General features: G+C 32.7%; 3 protein-coding genes across 6 annotated transcripts; 1 reads left to right on the forward strand and 2 right to left on the reverse strand.

Annotated features, from left to right (window-relative positions):
- Positions 1-7588: 7588 nt before the first annotated feature.
- On the forward strand, positions 7589-9547 carry LOC110647249 (uncharacterized). The gene is made up of 2 exons (XM_021800991.2): positions 7589-8410; positions 8504-9547. The coding sequence occupies exons 1-2, from the start codon at positions 8051-8053 to the stop codon at positions 9113-9115; spliced, it is 972 nt and encodes a 323-aa protein (XP_021656683.1). The 5' UTR covers positions 7589-8050; the 3' UTR covers positions 9116-9547.
- Positions 9548-10173: 626 nt separating this feature from the next.
- On the reverse strand, positions 10174-17387 carry LOC110647231 (serine hydroxymethyltransferase 7). 4 transcript variants are annotated; one of them, XR_009142059.1, is made up of 5 exons: positions 16046-17387; positions 14242-14647; positions 11474-11575; positions 10895-11174; positions 10174-10540 (listed from the first exon to the last, which is right to left on the reverse strand). XR_009142059.1 is itself a non-coding variant. In XM_058131318.1 (5 exons), exons 1-5 carry the CDS (start codon positions 16988-16990, stop codon positions 11160-11162), a joined length of 1533 nt encoding a protein of 510 aa, XP_057987301.1. In that variant the 5' UTR covers positions 16991-17387; the 3' UTR covers positions 11001-11159. The 4 variants fall into 4 exon arrangements, 2 of the variants coding, with proteins under 2 accessions (XP_057987299.1, XP_057987301.1); XR_009142060.1 differs by having other exon boundaries at positions 10174-10644; XM_058131318.1 differs by lacking the exon at positions 10174-10540 and adding an exon at positions 11309-11373 and having other exon boundaries at positions 11001-11174.
- A 2203-nt stretch (positions 17388-19590) lies between these two features.
- On the reverse strand, positions 19591-23520 carry LOC110645822 (chalcone synthase 1-like). Its single transcript, XM_058130611.1, has 2 exons — positions 23487-23520; positions 19591-20752 (listed from the first exon to the last, which is right to left on the reverse strand). Exons 1-2 carry the CDS (start codon positions 23518-23520, stop codon positions 19836-19838), a joined length of 951 nt encoding a protein of 316 aa, XP_057986594.1. The 3' UTR covers positions 19591-19835.
- Between the last annotated feature and the right edge of the window lie 879 nt (positions 23521-24399).

Below are 24399 nucleotides of genomic sequence, written 5' to 3' on the forward strand. Positions count from 1 at the left end.
AGATATCACAGTAATTGCTGAATTAAAGGTCATTGTTTAAATACTAGTTTTCTCTTTTTTCATTAGACAACAGCTGGCTAGCTAGCAGCTGTTATTGCCAGCTAGGATTTTCAATGATGATTTATTAACTAACTAAGCTTTTTTAGTGTCAATAATTTGTCATCCCAAACAGCTACAGTGGGTTGAAAAGAGACCAGGGACCAAATATATGAAGCTAAAATTGCATAATAGGGTTGATTTGTCTTTAGATTGGACCATTTAAACATGCAGCTAGGTGTCTAAATTTAAGACACGCAAGATGGGCTTACTGGCTTAGTCTTTGTTTGTCAAAAAACTAATTAATGGTCAAAAATCATTTCCTTCCAAGATGAAATGTTTTACATGCAAATATTTGAGTACTTGAGTTGGTTTTAGTCACTCCTTGTCAGATCACCAAACATGTCACCTGTCAAGATTTATTTTGCTAGCAATAGCATCTCTATATTTGTAATGCACTATTGAGGTTCAACCACTAATTTGCCAACATGTGTAATGTTCCCATTAACCATATTGGCATGCAAATTCTATATCAAAATCATAATCATGAAAAAGTGAAAGTCCCCCCACCCCTATGCTTCTCATTAGATACCCCATTTATAAAAAGCCTAGCTATATGCACTACTCTTTACTTGCATTACAATGAATGCTTAGTTGATGGTTTAAACTTGCTAGACGATTATCTATAAAGAAGGCTCCCTCTTATGGGGGATGAGAAGGGGATATATAAAAGGCACTTGTAGTGGGGGGGAATCCTGAAGTGGGGTTTTGCCTAGTTGAACCCAAAGGCAAAGAAAGTCCCCTCTATCCTTCTCGCCATCTTAGTCAAACACAGGCAATGGGCTATAGAGTCTAGCCCCAAAGAGTATGGTAGGGTAAGTATGATAATTGGGTGCCATTTCATCATTTTCTACTCCTCTTCTAGTTTCTTTATAAAAGATCATATATGCTTATTGGTTGACCCTTCCCTTCATTTTCTCATCATTCTTTCTCTTCGTATTCATAGGGATTTGTGTAAAAAACTCCACACATAAATCAATACGTAGTTAAGCTTTATTTGAGTTTTATATATTAGTGGATTTTTTTTTATTTCCCTTTTTTATCCATTTGACACAACACTACGAGTAGAGAGAATATTACAATAATCCGTAAAATTAAAAAAAAAAAAAAGTATTGAACATGCTGAACACCTAGCTCCTGGGTCATGTCAATATAATGTGTTGGTGGCCCATCTTCCTGTTGTAAGAAAAAGTTGTCCACACGTAAATCTGAAATAATTAAGGATATATTCTAAATCCAACCCATTTCAGCCACTGATTAGGAAGATTATGTGCTCAAATCATTAATAATTAGCTCATATCTGCCAACATCACCAGCAACAATTTGCTTAAATATTAAATAATAAATTGAGAAAAGAAAATTCCCATCAAAACATAAACAATTATATATTTTCAATCATATTCCACAACCTTACTCTTATGCAAATCATCAAACATTTTTTAAGCAATATAATAACCTAAAACAGACTCTTACACAAATCATCAAGCATTATTTAAGCAATAAAATAACCTAAAACAGACCATGTTCTAGTAATTAATGTGCTAACTAATATTGTCAAATGATCCGTTGGTAGCTAAGCAAGAAATTGTCTAGCTAACAATTTTATCAAAAAAAGAGAAAAAAAAAAAGGCCCAATACGGTTGCAAGATGTAGATTGTAACATCCATTCTTGGCCACAAGATAGGCTGAATTTAAAATTAATAAAGTTGTCAGGATTTAATGCAAATTTTTTGTTTTATTATTTGGATTTAATTAATTAATTAATTAGTAGCCAAATCTCAGATGATTAGCTAGGTGGCCCAGAATAGTGATCAAGAAAGGGAGAACCCCTACTTTGGAAGGTTGAGCTTATGTTTATGATCCAATTGTGTAGTTTTTTGGTTGCCATCTGTCCTATTAGAATTAGAAATGTGTAGGTAGGAGGCACTTTTACATTAGGCCTTAGCTTTATGCTTCACTTTTCTCTTTTCATAAGCACAGTTGTGATTTTTATTGCTCATGTTAATGATAATTGGAGCACCTCTTTTGAAGGCTGACAATGATGCCCTTTGCTCTTTCTTTCTATTTCTTCCTTTTTCTTTTTAATTTCTTGCTTTTAACTTTTCATTTTAGATCTTTCAAAATTCATGAGGATTATTGCAGAATCCACTAAGTACAAAAATAGCACACAAAATCTTTTTGTAGGCAGTGAGTGAGGTGATACAGAGGAAGTAGTAGCAGCAGCAGTAGTATCAGTAGTAAGCTGTAGTAGCAGCTAGCCCTCCTGTTCTGTTGTTGAGAGCTCTGAGAGAGTGAGTCTGAGTTTCAACTTTCAATTATTGTGAGCATAAAGTCTAAAAGCTTGGACACATGTATATTTATGTTCCTTCTTCATCACCATCATTATTGCTACTAGTATTTAACACTTGAAGAATTGCCTAATTAATGGACTGCCACCTTTGTAGCATTTAAATTCTAAGCTAAAACTTGAAAGTCTTCTCATAAGGAAATAGAAGAAAAGAGTTGAATGGAATTGGAGTCATGTTTATTTAGAATGTATTTGGTTAAAGAATAAAAAAATTAAATGTTAGATTTATCATTATAAGTTTTAATCTTTAAATAGTATAATTGTTAATTTAATTTTCTAAGTTAATATTTAACTCTCATAAGAGTATAAATATAATATTAATTAGATTAAGAATTAATTTAATTTTTTAATTTTTTAAATATTTAAATAATATTAATAAAAAATTAAAAATTATAAAAATAATAATTACTCCTTATTAATCTCACAACAAATACGCTTCAAGCATAAATGGTGAAGAGGAGGTGCCCCATTTATCATTAACAGAAGAGGTTTTGCAAAATCACTTCACTTGTCTTGAAAACAAAGTAGAATTTTAGGTATCCCTTTATCTTCATTAAAACATCAAGATGAATAATGAAAAGAAGTGCAAGCAGTGGTCCCCTGCAGTAACCCCCAATTAATTTTGGGAATTAATACCATAAGCAACTCACCAAGACAATGGCAGGCTTTTCAACCCTCACTTCTTGAACTGATGGGATATTCTTTTTTTTTTTTTTTTTAATATCACTACTTCAATTATATAGTTTAAAATCTTATAATTATATAAATAATTTTAAAATTATTAAATTAAAAATTCCTATAATAATTTCTCTCTTTTTCAAAAGATAAATTATTTTGCATTAACAATTATTCCTTTGTATCATTTTCACATGTTAAGAAGCCATTGGACCATCCAGTTGTATCCTTCTAAGACCATTAAGAAGAAAATGATACATTCCCCAATAAGGGTTTTCCAGGGTAAAAAAAATATGATGTGATGAAAGTGATGCCCATAAATCAACAAGTCTATCCATCAAATGGGTTTTATTTTACTTTCTTTCTTTCCAGTGATATAGATCTATAGATGGACCCTACAAATATAAGGGTTGACCTTAGTTTTATAGGACAAGTCATTGTAATATATATATATATATATATATATTTCAAACTCAAAACTTTATAACTTGAAAATATTCTAAAAGGACTAAATTCAAACAGTTTTTTTTCCCTGAAAGGTTCCCTATCATAGCTATGGATATTTTTCCATTTTTATAACAAGTCCAGCTTTTTTTTTTTAATTGAAAGGCGAAGATTTTATTGAATTAATATGAGTCATAGTATAAATATAAATAAAATAACTTGTTCATAAAAGGCCTATGTTAAATACAATAAAACTTCAATTCTACCCAACAATTCTAACCCACAATTTTAGATTCAAACCCTAATTCAGCTCCTGGCTCTTCAATCCAGCAAGAAAACATCTACAACTAACCCTTCGCTACCGTTTAACGTATTAGCACTACAAGAAGGATAAAACAACTACAAGCAAGACTAGGAAGGCTATTTTCATATCGAGTAGAGCATTATAGTGTAGACAACGGCACAGACGAAATGTAGAACTAGAGCCATGGGCCAAGAACCATCCCAAAGTTGTGGATCCATGAGAGTAGATATTGCTTCAACAAGGCAGAGGGTAGCGGTAATATAGACCATCAGTTTTCCACTCGCATCATACCCTCAAATCCGCTAGCAAAGGAGTAAGGACCTATGCTTCTAACCATACACCAACGCAATAATTTCCAGAGTCATCACCCAAACCATTAAACACCCATCAAACATCCAGAGAAAGACATGCAGCCAAGATAATGCTCATGTCCCAACCGAACACCCTTACCAATGAAGTTTTAGACTTGCAAAAGTACCAAACCCATCTATATATTCAATCCAACAAGAGGGAAGGGAGACCTACTATCAAGTGAAGGAGGAGGAACCTCCCTTGATCTTAAGGGGCAAAGAAGGCCACAAATTGACAATAAAAAGGATTGAAACCCTAGACTAGAAAAGGAAAGGAGTAGAGAGAAAATGAGAGAATTTCAAATTACTTATTAAGAAAGTAATATCTATTAACAATTCCAACTTGTGCAATAGATAACCTAGTAATTCCATCCCCACCCACAGGTCCACCACATCCTAAGTCCATAGTTGGTAATTACTCCTCCTCATTTGTCAATATTTGTTTTTAGATGCACTTTTTTTTTTTTAAAGCTAGATGCACTTTTGCTTTTTTTTTTTTTTTTGCCAATAGATATAAAATTCATTGATAAAAAAAAAAGTTGGCTTAGCTCATTACAGATAAAATACAACAACAAGCACATTGGTTTATTCAAGGATCCAAACTCAAAACCACCTTAGATCTAGCTCCCTTATAGAAACCCTAACAACCCGAACAAAATATTACAGAAGCTAATTGAGATTTCGCTTGAGATGGAGTAACTAGATAAACGACAGCACAAGGATTGTGAGAAGCTTGAACACTAGGGAAGTCGAGAACCACGTGTGGAAATAAAGTGTAGCCTTAAAACCAACACAACCTTGCAATTCAAGTGAATAAACTCTCATCAAGTAAGGACCCATCCTAGATAGAGCTCCATAGGCTCTCAAAGCCACTTAAGAGACTAGGTGCTTACAGATGGCACCAGAAATGTCGCCCAGAGATATCAACCCCAAAAATCAAACCTAGCAAACACCAACCAAAGTACCATCATTATAGCAACTTTGCTAAAGCTAAGCGAGGCTGGAAGAAGTGCATGCAACTCTCTCGGCTCAAACAGATGCCCAAATCAACTTAATAAGCCAGCACTAAGCAGGACATAAACCCTCTCAACTGAGTCACACCTGCAAGAAAAACAAAACTCAATAGCTACTAATAAGGAAGGTAAATTAAGAAAGGCTCTCTCTACGTTGAAGCATTGATCTGCCAATAACCATGAATCAAAACCTATTTACGGCCTCTTAGAGATGGAGAAGAGCAACCACAACCAAGAGGAGGGATAAAGAGCCACCCCAAATGCTACTTGATAAAAGAAAAGCCTGGAGCCTTAAGGAAGAAAAGCTTTCTTTCAGAGAAAATTTCTCTCTTAAAAGCAAGAGAGAGAGTCACTTCAATATGATGCACTTTTGCTTGCTTGGCAAAAATGGAAAGCTTTTACATTTTGAGTTAGGTTTTACATTTTTGCTCAAGTTCTAAGTTTAATTGTTATCGCTTGTGTATGTTAACCCAATCAATTAGAGCAATTTGCCTATAGTGAGCTAGTAGGGTGGATGACAAAAAACTAATGACATCAAAAGGAGTAGAGTTTAGTAAGTCTCTGCCTATTTTGTTATTATTAGCTGTTACAATTATTATTAAGAAAAAAATATATAGTTTTAAATATATTAATTAGAGAGCATCAAAAAAATAATTTAAAATTAAATTTAGTAAGTTTTAATAATTAAAGCACTTAAATAACAAAAATAACTTTTTTTAAATTATTTTTTAATAACATTTAAAATAATACTATTTGTTTTTTTTTGGAAAAAATAATACTATTTGTTTTAAAAGCAATTTTGATCCTCAAACTACAATATAAAATATAGCACTCAATCACCATTAATAAATATAAAAAAAAAGTTTTATTATATATTAATAAACTTTAATTTAATATTAAATTTAAAATTGTTATTCAATGAAAAATAAAATGGTTCTAACTTTGAAATTCCTATAATTTGGACTTTTAACCATGTTATTATGAGATAGAATTTGAAGACTTGAGATCAAATTGATGCCGACAAGTCAAAATGGAAGTTACACAAACTTATGAACCACAACTAGGTAGAAGCCAACCTTGATTATCCATGGACAAGAATGGGCTATCAAAGGCAAATGAGGGAGACCTTCAAAAACATAAATGAAGGGGCCCTATGTATTGGTCAAGGGTACCAAAAAAAAAAATGTACAATTATTCCTATAGTAATTAGGGAAGGAAGAATACACGTAATTATAGAGGGGCAACCTTATAAAATTTATAATTTGGTGGGGTGCTCCCTAGAAGCAAGGGTGCCCATATCCATTTGAGCTTGGTTGGTCTTCACTTTCCAATGAAATCTTAAAAGACCAACATACTACTCGTACTCTTAAGATGTCCCATTCTCCAAAAACCCACGAGCACCCTTCTAAAACAAATTTCATGAAATGAAACATATAATAACTCTTAATATAAATAAGAAGATTTCATGGTCCCCCACCTTCCCAACTCAAAAAAGGACATTCTTATGAGTAAGCATAGGCCATTAAACAAGGGTAAAATGAGCAAATATATAATGCTACTCAAGGGAATAAAGGAAAAATACTTCCCCACAAACTTTAAACATTCTATTGCATGCCCTTGATTACCAACTAGAACCAATTAATCATTAGAAACCCATTTGGTCAAAATGCTAAAAAAATTGGTGCCCTAATATAATTTTGATAAAAGAATCACAAAAGTCTTTTTCTTTTTGATCCGGCGCCGTTTGATGGGTCCTAAACCTCCATAAGATCAATGGCTTGGATTAAGCTATATATATATATATATATATATATATATATATATATATATGATTGAGGGGGGTTAAGAGGCATGGAAAGGAATCCATCCAATTTGTCTCCAAAGAAAAAGAGAAAAGAAAATTTTGAAGCCCTAAAAAGACTTGATTTTGCGTAGTAGAAGGTCACAAAACACGTATACAAAGAACCTCATCATTCCAATTCCTCCCCTTTTGAAAAAATCAACAAAAACAAAGAAAGAAAAAATATCTAGGAGCAATAAAAAACCCACAAATTTCAATAGAATAGATGGGAAGTAAAGGAGCAAAGTCAGTTGCTCGAGGAAGAAAAAGAGGAAGAATAAGCCAAAGAGAGCACTCAAATCAAAAGGGAAGACTCGTATCCAAGTGGAAAGAAAGAAAGAATTTTAGAAGTTTTGAAGAAGCAGAATCTCAGTCAACAAACCAGTCAAACTCTTACAACCCCAATAACTTCACTCTATCATCATACAAATTTGCCAACTTATATTAGTAATTAACGTTAGCATAAGACTTTGACCAATTTAATAATATTAAGTTTTTTTTATACAATGGGAATAGTTTAATGGGCAGAGGAAGAGAAAGGAAACACACAAAATAAGGAAGAAATTGGAAGGGAGCTCATGGAAAATTCATGTCTTAGGAGGAGGTTTGCTAGTCTCTCCCTCTCTCTATCTCTATATTTAATTTCCTTTTTGGTAAATTTATTTTTTATTTCCCAACTCTTTAACATTTTCAATTTTCTTTTTTCTCTTACTTTCTGCCCATTAAACAATGAAAATGGCATATTACCAATCATCCTTTCCCCTCTATAGGAAACACCCATCATTGCTCCCAACAATCCTTTTCAACCTTAGAAACCCGAGCTTCTAAGATATTCCCTCCCTTCTTTTTCTTTCTTGTTTTTCATTTTCTTGTGCCTCTCGTCTCTCAATTTAAATATCACCCATCTTTATAACCATTTCTCTCCTCTTCTCACCTTGTTCACTCTTTCTATATTACCATATCCCTGAGGTGTTCGTCTCTATGATGGATCCTTCCTCTACAAATTCTGTCAATGGTTTCTACTCCTTTCTCACTAGAGGGATCGATGATCTTGAACGTGTTTATCTCTCTAACAACTTCATGTCAATCCAATTCCTTCAAAGGGTTCTTTCTTTGTTAAGATCTTTTCATTCCCAGTTGACCTTGCTGGTCCAAAAACTTCATTTGCCTGTGGGAGATAAGTGGCTTGATGAGTACATGGATGAGAGTTCTAAGCTATGGGAGGCATGCCATGTTCTTAAATCAGGGATGTCTGGAATGGAAAACTACTACTCAGCTGGATTCAATATCACTTCTTCTCTTGACAACCATCGCCGTCTTAGTACCCAGCTATCTCGCCAGGTTCATCATTTCTTGATTCTTTCTTGGATAGATTAAAAAGAAAGAAAGAAATTATGCAACTAACAATGACTTGAAATTGAATTCTTGAAACAGGTAATAAGGGCAATTTCTGGATGTCGAAGAGAAGCAGCGGGATTGGAGGAGGAGAACAGAGCTTTAATGGAAACAAGAATCCAACCATTATCTTTGCGGTTCGATGAGAAGGTGTCGATTGAATCTAAACTGAATGGTTTCAATGGGTTTCGAGGGGTACTGTATGCAATGAGAAACGTAAGTTCTTTACTTCTAATGATCCTGCTATATGGACTAGTGTATTGTTGGCCAGAATCGAGCTTTCTGCGAGGAGGGTATGAAGGGTGCCTGTTTTTTGGATCAGCTTTCATGATCTCAACAGCAAGATTGCAGCAGAGGGTAGCAGGAGAGATAAACCAGATAAATGGGAGGCCAGGGATTTTGCTGTATGAGTTTAGAAGATCAAAGATGGCGATGGAGGAGCTGAGAGGGGAGCTGGAGAGGAGGTGTGGACAAGGCGTGGTGGTGGATTGGGATACAGAGGTTGAGATGAGGGAAAGAGTGGAGAATTTGAGAGGGTGTTTTGGAGTGTTGAGATCTGGGGCCGAGAATATTGTTGGCCAGCTTGATGATTTCTTTGATGAGATCGTTGAAGGGAGGAAGAAGCTTTTAGACTTTTGCAGTCATAGGTAGAAACACAGAGATAGCAAGGTTGAAAAATCTCAAAAAAATACAAGATAGAGGAAGCACTTGTTGGGGTGGTTCTGTTCTACCTTAGCCCATTCTCCTTTTCTTTTCTTTTCTTTTTTATTTTATTTTAAATTTCTTTTTTATTTTTTATTTTTCATTTTGTTCTCCTTTTGTTTTTCTCTCCCTCGGTTCCTGTTCATTACTACAGCTATTATAGCCTTAAAATCTTTTGTGAAAACCCTTAAAGGAGGAAAATTGAACAAAGAAGAAACTTAAACTTCTGGGTTGGAGAAGGGTTAAGATTTGAGGGACAGTAACTGTAGTAGGCAGTGCCAACCAAGCTGTTCCTCTTTGGACATGAACATGAAACGGCAACTTCTTGGTTCTATTTATAAATTATAATGGACAAAAGGAATGGAAGCTTCTTTTTTTACATATAGGGTTGTAGTATATCTTTGCATTTTTAATTATTTATATTATTTTTATAATTCAAAGTGGTTTCCCTCTAGTTCCGGTTGCATATCATATGTAGAGAAAGAAAGAGAGATGGAGTAGTATCTAGTTGTTATAGTAATGACTAACCATTCCAGTTTTGAAACAATGATGGAGAAGAGTGGCTTAAAACTGTAGGAAGGACTGAGATTCCCGGTCTTAGCTTTAATTTCAAAAGCAGCCCCCTTTGATTTGCCCCAGTGAAGAAGAAAAGCTTTTGTCTGATTCAGTTCACTAGGAAAGCAATGGAGTTGATGATGAAAGCTTCTTACCAATTCCTCTCCCTCCCCGACAATGTCTCTATTGTGTGTCCATCTTTCTCTCAGATAATTATATTAGTCGCCAATTTGTCCTCCCTTTTACGGGGGTCAAGTTGAAATATAAAATGTAGAAAATACGGGAGAAGGGAAAGGAGGGGTCTCATGCTTTTTGTCCCTCGCCGGAAACTCATGCCATGACTCCTTTGAAAGGTTCCATATGAAAATGGGTATAAGTATATAATAACGGGAAAAAGAAGAACACATAACGACAAAATCTAGATGAATAAATAAAGCTGGCTAGCTGAGCCAGAAACGGAAAATCTTCGCAGAGTTTACTGTTAATAACCATTGCCCTTTAAAACACACGACGAAGCCTTTAACTATCATCAGTAATCAAGTTCTTTAATATTCCAACAAGATTTGAATAGTGAAAAGACAAGAACCAAATTCCACTTCCTACCTCTCTCTCTCTCTCTCTCTCTCTCTCTCTCTCTCTGCATGCTGAACTAATTTGTAATCAACAAATTAATACCAAATAGCAGCAAATCAATTATCCATACCACCAAAAAGGCACCTTTAATTAACAGCAAAAATGCGAAGAACAGGACATTCCGGCAGCACGAGACATATACTGAGGAATCATATTGCACCGTGCCACAGCACATTACCTTAGAACCTGCACATTGGCCATAAATAAGGGGAACAAAAATACGGTTTTCACCCTTAAGCAGATATTCGCATGTCTTGCATGTTTAACCAAAATTCAAAACAACACGCATCCTGCTTAACCACAAAATTAAAATATTTACCAAGACAATATAGGATATAAAACAATTGCAAGAACTTAAAGAAAGATATACATGTGCCTTCACAAAGTTTTTACTGATTCTTGTAAGATTTACAAAATCAGGAAAATTCAGTTCAAGAATTGATAATGCTATATTCTCAGTGTATCCAGAAGATTCACCTATATTTGTAATTTACATCAGATGCATGAAAGTTATTTTATGGGGAAATATGGGCAGGTTACCATAAAGATTGCAGGAAGCAACCAAAGGATGCATTTGATTTGACCCCTTTACATATTCAAAAGTCGAATCCTGGCATTGCAAACTGGGAAGCAAATGTCTCAACCCGGTTTCGAAGCTCAACGATATCTCTACTGTTTTGAAGACCCTTGGGGAAATCTTTTGGGAATTTCCCGTATTCCCTTTGTACCGCACATGTTATCTGAGCTGCCCTAAGAAGAAAGTCGGCAATAGTTTCAAAATCAACCTCTAAACAGCCTCTTGATGTCATAGCAGGAGTGCCTGAAAGAAATCAGAAATATAGAAAATTCAGAACTTGGCTAAAGGAATTTGTGCTTCACCTACAAGTCATTATATTAGCATTTAGGTGGAGGAATTCACAACTAAAACCTAATTCAAAATTAAGGAGAGCTGACCAGTTGGTAGATCCACCAGCTCAAATATGGTATACTTTTGCTCTCCACAAAATTATATTGGAAAACTGAGAATTTATATTGAGATTTAGAACTTACAACACCCATAATGATTCTCCAAATTAATTGCAAATTGATAAATTGTACGAGGACAAGACTATAACTTACCAATTCTCACTCCACCAAGACAAATAGCACCATTGTCACCAAAGATAGCAATCTTATTTAGAGTGATGTGGCACATTTCACATACTTTCTCATAGTTCCTGCCTGGAAATTAGAACAGGAACACTCATTACTCATCAAGGCTAACTTATATGCACAAACACAGCAAGTTATGCTGATTGATAACTTCTTAAACACATGTACGGGAGCATGAATAAGCATTGTCCCACACATATACTTACAGAAAAATTTACACACCGGAAAATCAAATGGTGAACCTATTCAATCATCATTGGTATAAGTTTTGCTGATCTAAAAGCTACCTTTTCAACAATAAGATTCATACAGCTAAAGGCAACAGCTGAAATTGTTGTCCCCACAACAACATAAAAAAATAGAAAGTAGAATTAAGTAATCAAACAGGACAACAATTTTGAGCAGTGTCTGAAGGAATACAACTCACACTAGTTTTTGTTTAAAAGGCCAGGACCCAGACCCTAAAGTTCTTTTCCTCATTTGATTCCCATAATAGTCTATTCAAGGTTTATCATCATAATCTACGTCCCAAGGCTCCCAACTACAACCAGCCTTATCAGGCTTGTCTTCAAAACCCACAGATATTTGATCTATTAAACCTAATGTCCAAGTCAACTATTTATAATTATAATAGAAAGAAGCAAATAAAAGAAAGAATGGGTCTTCCAGAAAGAAAATACTACACTTGGTTAGTATATAAGAATAATCAGAGTCCATTACTAAATCTCCAACCCCCTGTTCTTATCATGTTACATGATTATACCCAAGTTATCTTTCCACAATTATAGGTTCATAATACCCATGCATAAAGCTCTCAACCTCATGTGTCCTCAACAGTCAACACCAGACTTGAGCTGACTCATCATAGACATGCTACTAGAATCTTTTGACAAGAGAAAGAAATCAAGCTAAATGCACAAAGGTAGTAAAAGTTGAAAGAAACATTGAAGGCAATAGGTACTTTAATGTCTAAGGCGCAAGGCGCCAAAAAAGTGTGTGCCTAAGCAAAGTGAGGTGCACATTTCCAAAAACATTCAATTTATGTTTAGCAAGTAAAATTCAGGTTGATGTAGAATAAAACACAGAAGGGAAGGAGCAGAGAGATTTTCAAAAAATATCATGATAAAATAGAAGGGGGGAGAGGCAGAGAGAGCCTTAAAACAGTATTTTAAGGTTAATAGATGGGCAAAAAGTAGATGGAAGTAACTAAAAAGGAAAAAAAGGTAAAAGTATTTTTTTTTAAAAAAATTACTTGTATTTGTCTCTGTTACTCATCAGAAAAGGGGACCATATGTGCAAGAATTGTAGTCTACATTGAAAATTTTTTGCCCCCAGGAATTGCAATTTATGTTTGAAAACTTTTTGCTGCTGCTTTTAACTTAAAAAAAAAATAAAAAAATAAAAATAAAAATAAAAAAACCAATGTGGCTAGGTCAACAGTTTCCTAATAGAAGAAAACAAGTTTACCAAAAGTGTCTCCTAAGTTTAATACTTTCTATTAACCTAAACACAAGCAGCAAGTGCTCCACAAAATGTGCCCTGCCTGATTTGTCCAAAGAAACCGAGGTGTTTTCTCACTGTGCCTAGTTGAGTGCCTCAAGTCAATCAGACCAAACATCCAGTAATCGATTTACTCAAAAGCAATTTCTGCTTCAACAAGTAAACAATACTCATTTTAATGTTTAAAACAAAGGCAATTAGATTATTATGACTAAAAATATGCAGTAAATGTGTTGGTTGTCACAACAAATTATTGATTGGACAATCTGATGAATCTTATTCAGCTGAATAAATCAATCCGATATTTCTTTTAAAGCAGTAAAGTGAAGTGGTTGAAAAAATATGGGCAGACAAAAGTACATAGGAAAAAAAACAAAAATTTAAGTGATCATATAGTGACTGAAATGAATTTGATCTGGATAGCCACAAACATCTCCAGAATATAGCATCCAAATGTTAAATGGTATCGTATGGTTGAAGTTGCTTGGGCTCCTAACAGTTTTCATCTATAGCTACTGATTAAAAAAAGCTACCAACCACTTTTTGGTCTACCTAATGGGGGTGGATAGTCAATCCCATATGTGAAGAACATCCCTGATGTAAAACCAATAGGTATTAGGGGATTTGGGGTGAGAACAAATTCTCTAATTGGAGAGAAACTAATTCTCAATTTGTTTGCTCAAAGTCAACAGTCAATAATCATAACAAAATTGGTAAATATACCTCAAAAAAATAATAAATAAGTAGAGATTCTAAGATTGCCTATATCATTCCCTCTCCTATACATACATATGTACACACACACACAAGGAAAGTTAGAATCTGGAGAGCTTCTCTTTCTTTTTTTTTTTTTTTTTTTCCTTTTTTGCATCCTTAAGAGAGGCACTCATCCTTCTCAAGTTCAATTTCTTTTCCCTAAAAGTTAGTAAAATGAATGTATTCCAATCTGATTATCCTTTCTAAATGAATACAGATATACATAATTTCTAGAATAAAACTTTATTCTGGTAAGGTGCATGGTGTTTCTGAAAAAGAAAACCCACACAGTGAAGAAATGAAGAAGCACAAATTACTTTCATCTTTAAGTGTGGAAGATTTGGCCAACCACTACATAATTTCCACACAAACAACCATGTACATTACAGATTGAGGCAGGATATTTGTACGAAGACTGTATAAGCAAGTGCAGATGTAAACAAATGCATATAATAATAACAATGATATGTACACGCTACCTGCTAAGCCTAGAGTAGTTAGATCCCAGAGCAGTAAGTGGTTATCAGTACCCCCAGTCACCAATTTGCATTTTCTTCTCAACAAGGCAGACGCTAATGCCTGGGCATTTTTCTTCACCTGTTGCATGTATGCTTTGTAATCTGGAGTAGCTACTTGTTTTAAGGCTACGGCAAGAGCTGCAATGTGATTATTGTGAGGACCACCTTGTAATGATGGATGAACTGCAAAGTTTATCCTTTCTTCGAAATCATAATGGACACTACCATCACCATGACTAAGAAGCATGTTTTGCTTCCTTGATTTTGGCCCTTTCCGATAAAAAATAATTCCTCCTCTGGGACCTCGAAGACTTTTGTGAGTTGTGGAAGTGACAATATCACAATAATCAAATGGACTTGCAGATTCCTGCAAAAAGACAACACCAAATATTATTGTAAGAAGAAAAAAAGAAACTGCAAAATATAAGGAAAGACATTGTTCATTCCTCAATATACACATGAATAAGGGGTTTTTTTTTTTTTTTTTTTTTTTTTGGGAGGAGAAGAGGAAGGAGGGGGTGGGGGGGAGGCGACCGGAGATGTGGGTGGGAGAACGAAAAGCAAGTGAACAAAGAACACATATACATAGTTGTGTATACTTTGACGCGAAATTTCAAAAACCATTGTAATATTTAGTGACAATCAACATTCAAGAGTGAGAAAAAAGTCAATCATTCAATTCAAATATTTAACACAATTAACAAAAAAATAAAACCTAAAATGTTGTAAGATCATAGGGAAAATGAATGATCACACCAACATGACTTATATTTCTGCCACAATAACATGATGCAAATTTCTGATATACAAGTTTCAACATAATAAACCAGTAGCCTGCTACATCCTGCACCTTGTTTTTTAAATCACTGGAAGCCAATTTCAGCTTCTTCAAAATCACACACTGACTGTGCTACCACTAGATCATAGACTAAAATCAAAATATTTACAATTCTCCAACCACCATTTATATTTTATTTAGCTTCTTCAACCTAAATCTGTCAAAAATCTAGCTACATGAAATTTTAGGTTGATTCAATTAATTCTTTATTCAACTTCTACCCACTGCAACACCATTACCAACAAGGATATGAGGATCAAAACTTTTAAACTCAAAAACCAAGTAGCTTAAAAACATAGTAGACACTCTTTTGTTGGTTGTGAAAATGTTAAATATTTAATCCCTGTTATGTCTTGCGCTGGTTACTAAAGTTGATTGATAATAATTAACATCCATAATGTCTATACTTAATTATACAATTCATTTAGTAGTAATTGAATTTTAGTCAACTCCTTGAATGTCTATTCATTTAATGCGTTTTGCATTTTTTACAACAGTTATATCACAACAGCAACAGCCACATTTCCATTTCAAACAATTGCAACTGTGTAAAACTTAAATGTTGTTAAATAAGGTATAATATTTAAATATTAATAAGCAAGCAGTACAATAAATCAATCACGAAATAGTGCTAAAACTGCATCCTTCAACTTCTAAACCAGCTAGAACAAATAACAGAAAATATAAGAAATTTGCTGCAGTGAATAACTACTACAGTTTAATGTGCTCCCAAAAAAGGAAATCAGCCCACCTTTGTACAAGAACAAAGTTATCAATTCAGCGCCATTTGAAAAAGAAATTTGAAACATTAGAAAACGTCAACATAGAGCATCCAAATCATAGAATCATATAATGAAGGTTAAATAACAAAAAAAAAAAATCCATTTCTCCAAATTAAAGAATATTCAAATTAAAATAATCTCAAACCTTAGCTGCCACAAGGCCGCTGATATGAGCCATGTCACACATCAATACTGCTCCAATCTTATCTGCAACTTGCCTAAACCTGGCGTAATCCCATTCCCTTGGGTATGAGCTTCCACCACAAATAAGTATCTTGGGTCTAAAATCCATTGCCTTGTCCTCCATCTTATCATAATCAATATACCCAGTTTGTAGATTCACTTTGTAAGGCAAACTCTCAAAGAAAATCGACGAAGCAGACACCTTTTTTCCACCCGAAGTATAATATCCATGACTCAAATGCCCCCCAGAAGGTGAATCCAAACCCATAATCCGGTCCCCAGGTAGTAAAAGGCCCGTGTAAACCGCAAAATTCGCGGATGTACATGAATATGGCTGCACATTAACGCCCCATTTTTCAGGATCAAGCCCAAAGGCCGCTAATGCCCGACTGCAACATAGCGATTCAATTTGGTCAATATACTGATTTCCAGTGTAGTATCTGGCTCCGGGAAGTCCCTCAGAGTATTTATTCGTCAAGTGGCTACCTAGAGCTTCCATCACCGCACGGCAAACAAAATTCTCCGATGCTATAAGTTCGATTCCTTTTACCTGCCTCTGCTTCTCTTTCTCCATAATTTCATGAATTTCTGGGTCCGCCACGGGAAGTGATTGGTTGCCCCAGCCTCGAACCATGGCTCGTCGACACTCGAGTCCTGGTTCCACGGCGACTCGCTTAGGAGGGTTGGGCGACGATGATGAGGAGGACGATGATTGGCCATCTCTTTGCCTCTTTATACACATTGGATGACCCAAAATGCTAAAATTCTCCTCTTCTTCAGCCTGATTTTCATCTTTCTCAACTAGGTTCTCTTCCCTCTGATCAAGTAGTTGCAACGGAATCGGATTGGAAGATGAGTGCGAGTGAAACCCAAGCGATAGACCCGATTGAGCTTGCGATAAATCCATTTCAAAACTTCAAAGAACAAAAGATTAAAAAAAAGGGAATTTCAAACTCAAGGATATGCGTAGAAACAACAGAAACAGCGACAACAACGCCTAAAGGAACTACAGCTGAAATAACGAATCCTTGGCCTGTTACTGTTAGACTTTGAAGACGCAGAAGCTGAAGCTTCCATGAAATTTCAAGCCAAACTCGAACCCTAATTCAGGGAAATGGGGAATCAGAAATCTCTGAAGAGCTGATAGATATACGACGATATCATGAACCTGGATGGGAATATCGGTTAAGTTCGGTGTTTGGAGGATGGGCGCGCGGGACCGGGAATAGCCGGTAGCATTAAAGTTGGTAACGGGTTCAAACAAAACAAAAGTACAAGTGGTGGAATTCTAGAAGGAGCAGTCTCCCAGTGGACGGAATTGCGGTTGGGTTCAACAGAGACCTGATCTTCCCGCTTACTTTTTCCTTATATTCTAATTTTTCGATGACCACAAGATTGCTCGTTGGGTCACGCCAGCTGGTTACGGCCTAGTGATGTGGGCCCACCAGACGGGAAAAATAATATCGATTTTAAAATATTTATATTTTAAAAAATTTATTATTTAATTCATATATATTTTAAAAATATATTATTTAATTTATATATTTTATTTTAATTAAATTATTTAATATTTTTATTAAAATTTTTACTTATCAAATTATTATTTAATTTATTTATTTTAATAAAATTAATTAATTTATTTATATATTTTAAAAAATAATATTATTTAATTTTTTTATTTTAATAATATTAATTAATTTTCATATTTTGATAATTTTAATATTTTTATCAACATATTTAGGTTGAAAATGAAAGTTTTATTGCGTGGAGATTAAATATAAATTTATATTATTTAAATATTTTTATTTAATTTTTAGGTATTATTTTTATATTTTTTTTATTAAAAAATAATTTTTATAAATTATCACTTTAATTACTGTGGATTTAAGAAAATTGATTAATTTTTTTAAGCATATAGCTTATATTATTTTTTATCAAAAGATGAAAAATAAAGAGAGAATGAAGAGTAAAAGACGTGGGTATAAAGGGGATAAATAAGGAAAAAGAGAAATAAAAATGAATAAGAGAAAGAAATAATATAAGAAATTAAAAAGTTAATAGAATCAAATTACATTGACTAATTAATATGTTTTTTAAAATATAGGGACTAACTAATTAATTTCATTAAAAATAATTAAATAATAATTTAATTAGTATTAAAATCTTTTAATTAACAGAAAATTTAATTAATGAATTAAATAATTTAATAAAAATAAAATATAATTATTAAATAATATATTTTTTTAAAATATAATGACTAAATAATTAATTTCATTAAAATATAAAAATTAAATAATAATTATATATATATATATATATATTTTTTGGTCAAAGATAAAATTCATTAACGGTAATTAACATTTTAGGCCTAGGCCTCCAAACAACAATTCAAGAAATTTGAGGGTCATCTAATCAGCCATACAATAAAACCCAAACTCATTACAAATAAATCATAGGAAGACCAACAACACCCTCCTTAGCATTAATAGTCTTCCGTGAGCTAGAGCTAGAATGGTAGCTAGAGAAGAAGAAGAGATGTGTCCGCAGCTACAACATGTTTGCATGCCTTGCTAAAAACACCGTATGAGGCTTCAATTCAGTCAATCAACAGATCTCAAGAATCCAAAAACGCAATCAATGACAGTGACCTCCAAAGGGATTAGTAGGCAAAGCTCAATGGCCTCTATTTTTTTTTTTTTTTTTTAGCTTCAAGGGTCGGTTACTATAGAAGGAAGTTGGCATATAGATCCGAGAGACCCACTCTCCATAGAACTTAAGTAAGATTGCAATCTTACCGTCAATGGTTTAACCAAAAGATAGTTCGGTCACGCATTGTTCGGATAAACAAATGACTTATCTAGATAGGTGGCTCATTTAGCTATATTGTTCATCTACATAGATGACTCATCAGCCACGTTGCTCATTCAGATGGATGGCTCATCAGCCACGTTGCTCATCCAGATATATTACTCGTTCAGATACATAATTCATTCAAAACGAAAAGAATCTTGATAAAAAATGACAAAACCTATTTCTATGGGATTTCAATCTTATTTTTAACAGAATATTACCTAAATAAAAACTAACCACCATTTAAGGTCTATATAAAAGTATCGCATCTTTCATAGCTAGGTATGTCATTTTCTCCAATATATTTTACACACTATTCTCATATCAGCTCTAACTTAAATATATGAGGATTCTCACGGGAATATTCTGATGGACCTCTGATCTATTTATTATCTATTTTACAGATCTACACTCACAATGAATTTGATAAATCTAACTACAACAATAATTATTCAATAAATTTGATAAATCTATTTATATAGCATGAGAAAGAAAATGAAAAAATTTCGAATTTAAGTTTCATCAGGAAGGTTTTGAGTTTGACTTTACTCATCTATCTATCTATCTTAATCTAATCAATTTCTATGTATATCTACATACGTGTAAATAACAACTAAGATAGGAATAGCAATCTCTATATACACAAACACAGCCATGTACTTGTACTTATTGATCATCACAATACAGCAATACACAACAGAAGTTACACACTTAAATATCACACAGTTCCATCCTCCCAATATAAATAGAAATGAGAGTGAGAGGATGAAACCCAAAGCAAACAGAAATTAGGATAAAGTAAAGTGAAAACAAGTTCATAGCTCAAGGCAATTAATTAGTATAAGCTACTAATAATTACCCTCGAACAACAACAACACTACGCAGAATAACAGTCTCCATAGTTAAACAGGGCCAAACCCAAACATGATACCCAGATCCAATCGGTCTCCAGTGGTGGCCTTTCCTTCCTCCATAGATGTTTTCCTCATTTCATCGAGAATAAATTGCACACTTGGACTCCACATGTTACCATATTCACTCAGCACATGACGGCTTGCTCTAAGCTTCTGTTCTTCCAGACCAAGTTTCTCTTCCAGCCCCTTAAGGACGGTTGGACCACCAGGGTGAACGATGTAAAACAATGTGTTCCAATCCTTAATAATTCCAAGTGTTTCAGTAATCCATTCCACGATATAGTCTGCAATAACTTGGGGCACACTTCTACACAAGTAATAAGATACGCCCATTTCGCGAGTCTCACCTACTATTCCATTCTCCGAATCTGGAATAATTGTCTGAGACGATGGCACAATATGAAACAACGGACGCTCAGTAGTCACATCAGGATCTGCACCTACGATTACTGCTGCAGCGCCGTCTGCGAAAATCGCAGATCCCACTAGAATATCCAAGTGGGTATCTGAAGGTGCATGGAAACTCGAAGCCATGTTTTCGGAGCAAACAATAAGAACCCAAGAATCAGCATTGTTTTCTACATCTTTGGCCACACGAAGGGATGCTGCGCCTGCAAAGCAACCTTGGTGATACAACATGAATCTTTTTACAGAGGGTTGAAGACCAAGGAGCTTGATAAGTTGATGATCTGCGCCGGGCATATTTACTCCCGAAGATGTACAAAATATAAGGTCTGTGATCTTAGATATAGGCTGGCCCCATTCAGTTATAGCCTTCAAGGCTGCTTCTTCACCTAGCTTGGCAACCTCACGACTTAGAATTTCCTGACGTGCTTCCAATGATGCAGCCTTGTAAGTGGCTATGTTAGGGTTCTTCTTGATGATATCTTCAGTGAGGTAGTCGTCTTTTCACCTGTTAGTAAATCATGGAAGTACATTTTTCATTCAATTGTTCAATTAGCATATGCAATACTTGATTTGATTTTGTATTGATGTTTGAGTAAAGATGCCTCTAAGTTGAATGTATACCTCAAATCTGATTATTATAGCCTAAACAATATTTGAATATGTTTAATTTTATATATTTTAATTAATTATTTGCATGAAATATATATTTATATTAATAATTTATATTTTAAAATTTAGTAATTAAATAAAATATTTAAATTTGATTTATTTAAAATATAATATATGAAAATTTATAAATATTATTAAAAATATATACTACATTAAATTAATTATTTATATAAATAGATTTAAATAACGGATATCTAAGCTATAAAACTTGAATCCGATATGAATATTATTTCTCAAATTTAAACTCATTTCAATAGGATTCGATCTAATGTATTCAAAAATGCTCGACTCTTTATTATTCCCTAATTATATATGTCTCGAATTTAAGATCAGACCAAGTCAATTGTAATATGTATACACAATTAGCTGAGGCAATTAATCAAAGCATACAATCTCTAATCCTAGACCAACACCTAATTGAGGATATCATTGAGAAGAGTTCTATTTTTTTAATTTGCTAGAAGAATTTGTATGCACCAGTTAGTCAAATTGGCTTTTAATATCGACTCTAAGTTTGTGATTATAGAAGATATTTCACGATCTGTCCAATCTTTTGCTAATTAGAGTAGGCTTTTTACTCTTTTATCTTAACAAAAGTTGGTGTTTTATTAATAAAAAAAAAATTTGAATACATAATTTTTTTCTTTTTTAACCTAAATTTCGTCCATTCCTTTCTAAATTAAAACGTACCTTGCGTAGATTATTTATTATTTTATTTTAATAATATAATTTAATATTTTTTTAAATCATATATAAAATTTATTTAATGATAAATTCTTAATTAATGATGTTAAATGTGATTTAAATTTATATTAAATTTTCAAATAATTATATGTTTATCAAAATCAAATTAAGTTTTCATTTCTTAAATAATCATTAATTATTTTCATTTAAATATTTCTTCATCATAAGAACTGTAATAAAAAAATAAATTCACGTATGGTGTTTTTATCATTAAAATCGCTGGGATTTTCCCGATTCAGGAAAAGAAAAATTTTCCTTTCGAGGCATGGAAAATTTTTGAATAGGAAACTCCTTTATTTATAAGTCTTATTATATTTTTATATTTTAAATTTATAATAAATTAAATTTAAAGTAAAAAAAAAAAAAATCTAATAGACTTAGTGGTAGAAAAGTGAGATCAATTAACTATACAAGTGACGATGCCTTAGATCACAATTAGAGTTTTTAATTACATCATTTGAGCTTGAAGAAAGCAACTGTAGGATCATATACAATTGATTAGCATTTAATGTTATTTTAATTAACATTAATTGCAAGCGACACACACTAATGCACTATTTCAATTTCTCCATCCATCCCATAAATAGCTTATTTCTTTTTTTACGTAGGTTAAAAAATTATAATTAAAGTAATAAATTTTATTTAATTTTTTTTAATATATAGTTCATTTATATTGTTGTATTAAAAATTAAATAATTCATATTACTAAATTATTCTTAAAACTGATAGATTTTACATTATTTATTCATTTTTATCTATAACATTTGAGTTTGCGTTTAGAATATCAACGAGCATTAATTATTTTTTTTAATTTTATTATTTATCTCTACTAAATATAATAAATATTTGTATGAAGAGTAATTAAGTAAAATAATAAAAATGAGATTATCTAATTATTTTCATATTCATCATTTAAAACTCAAACGCGATAGATAAAAATGGACGCAGATAGTACTTTTTTCAATACATAATAAATAGAAACACATTAGTGAGTTACTCTCTCTGTCTCATTTAAAATGGTTTTTAAGTTTTTTTTTCACAAAAATTAAAGAAATGATTGGATAATGTCACGACCCGATTTTATGGGTCGAACTGATATTAGGACGTAGGCCGATATAAAACTTTTGAAGTTCGTAGTAAGCATTACTATTTTCAAACTCATAACCAAGCCTAAATTCAAAGCCAAATATACAACCCAAAATAAAAATAAAATATTATAAATCAATTTGGGCCAGCTCAACCCAATAACTGTCAGAATCCACAACTAAGGGAGTTCAACTCAATCCTGATATCAGCATATATAAACCATTTAATTTTTATTACTTAATATAATAAATATATACAATAGTGTTACAACGGAATTCTCATAATTGATTAAATAGATAAATAAATAAATAACCACAACAAAAACTATTAACTAAAAAAAAAACACGATAACCTGCAGAGAAAAATACATATCAGATTTGAAAAAAAAATTGTTTCTCCTGCAACCAAAAAAAAAAATTGAACAGGAATGAGCGTTCAACTTAGAGAGTTTAGATATTGATTATAGATGTAATTTCTATAACTACCTAAAATTAATGCAATTCTACCATAAAATGCACATTCATCACATATAATAAATAATTAATCAAATATTCGTACGAGAAAATAATTTGGAGCCATGGACACACTTTGTATATCACATTAATACATAAATATGGGAGCTGATTCCTTATATAACTTTCTTAGTCCAAATCCCACAAGTGAGTTTAACTCAAAACTGTGTCTTACATGAACTTTTCATAACCATAAGGATTAGGTTTCAACGAGACTAACTCAAGCCGCGATCACCCATCCAATCCATATTCATCGTATATCACATATACACACACACACATATATATATAAAACACATACACACAGTTCTAAATTATACTTAGGGCAGCAAACATAAATAATTAATAGTAATTAGATGTGTAATAATAAGAATGCTCATAATTTATTTAACTAAGTATGCAAGTATATTTATAAAATGCATGAGCATGCCAAAATATAAATAATATTGAAATTATGAAAAAATTAATCAATATCTAAGTAATGAACTAGTTGACTGGACTGTAGCTAGTCCGGCTAGAAGGAAAAGCTGGCTGGTTCGATCACCTATACAGACAAACTAACCTCTATCAAAATACTAACAGAATTAATTAATTAATTTAATTTACAGAAGTAAGAATTAATCCTATAGCTTTGCTAAAATTTCAGCAGAGTCTCTTCTATAATTAAACATAAACCACTACAAAAAAACTCAGTAAAAAGCAAAACATAGAGTCTCAGGCCCACAACAGAAACATTACATGCCCATCTGGGGCTTACAAGAACCTAATATAAGTCCAATCGTCCAAATTCTAGCTCAAATCCCTAACTTCTCTACAGTCTAACTAATTATTTTCAGTACTTTAAAATTTCTAAAAATATTCCTAGAACTAAAAATTCTAAAAATTCTAATTGAAATAAATATCAATTTTAAACTTAAAAAAATCTTAATTTATCCAATCAAGGTATATAAAATAAAGATAAAAATTCAAATTTTTTAAAAAGAAAATAATACAATAATTAAAATTTTAAATATTAAAACCACAAAATAAAAAAAATAGTATAACATACAAATGATATGATTAATATGATGATATTTCTAAAATCATAATTATTTATAAATAAATATTAATTTTTAAACTTAAAAAATATCTTA

The sequence above is a fragment of the Hevea brasiliensis genome, chromosome 12 (assembly GCF_030052815.1).
Source record: "Hevea brasiliensis isolate MT/VB/25A 57/8 chromosome 12, ASM3005281v1, whole genome shotgun sequence".
Lineage (NCBI taxonomy): Eukaryota > Viridiplantae > Streptophyta > Magnoliopsida > Malpighiales > Euphorbiaceae > Hevea > Hevea brasiliensis.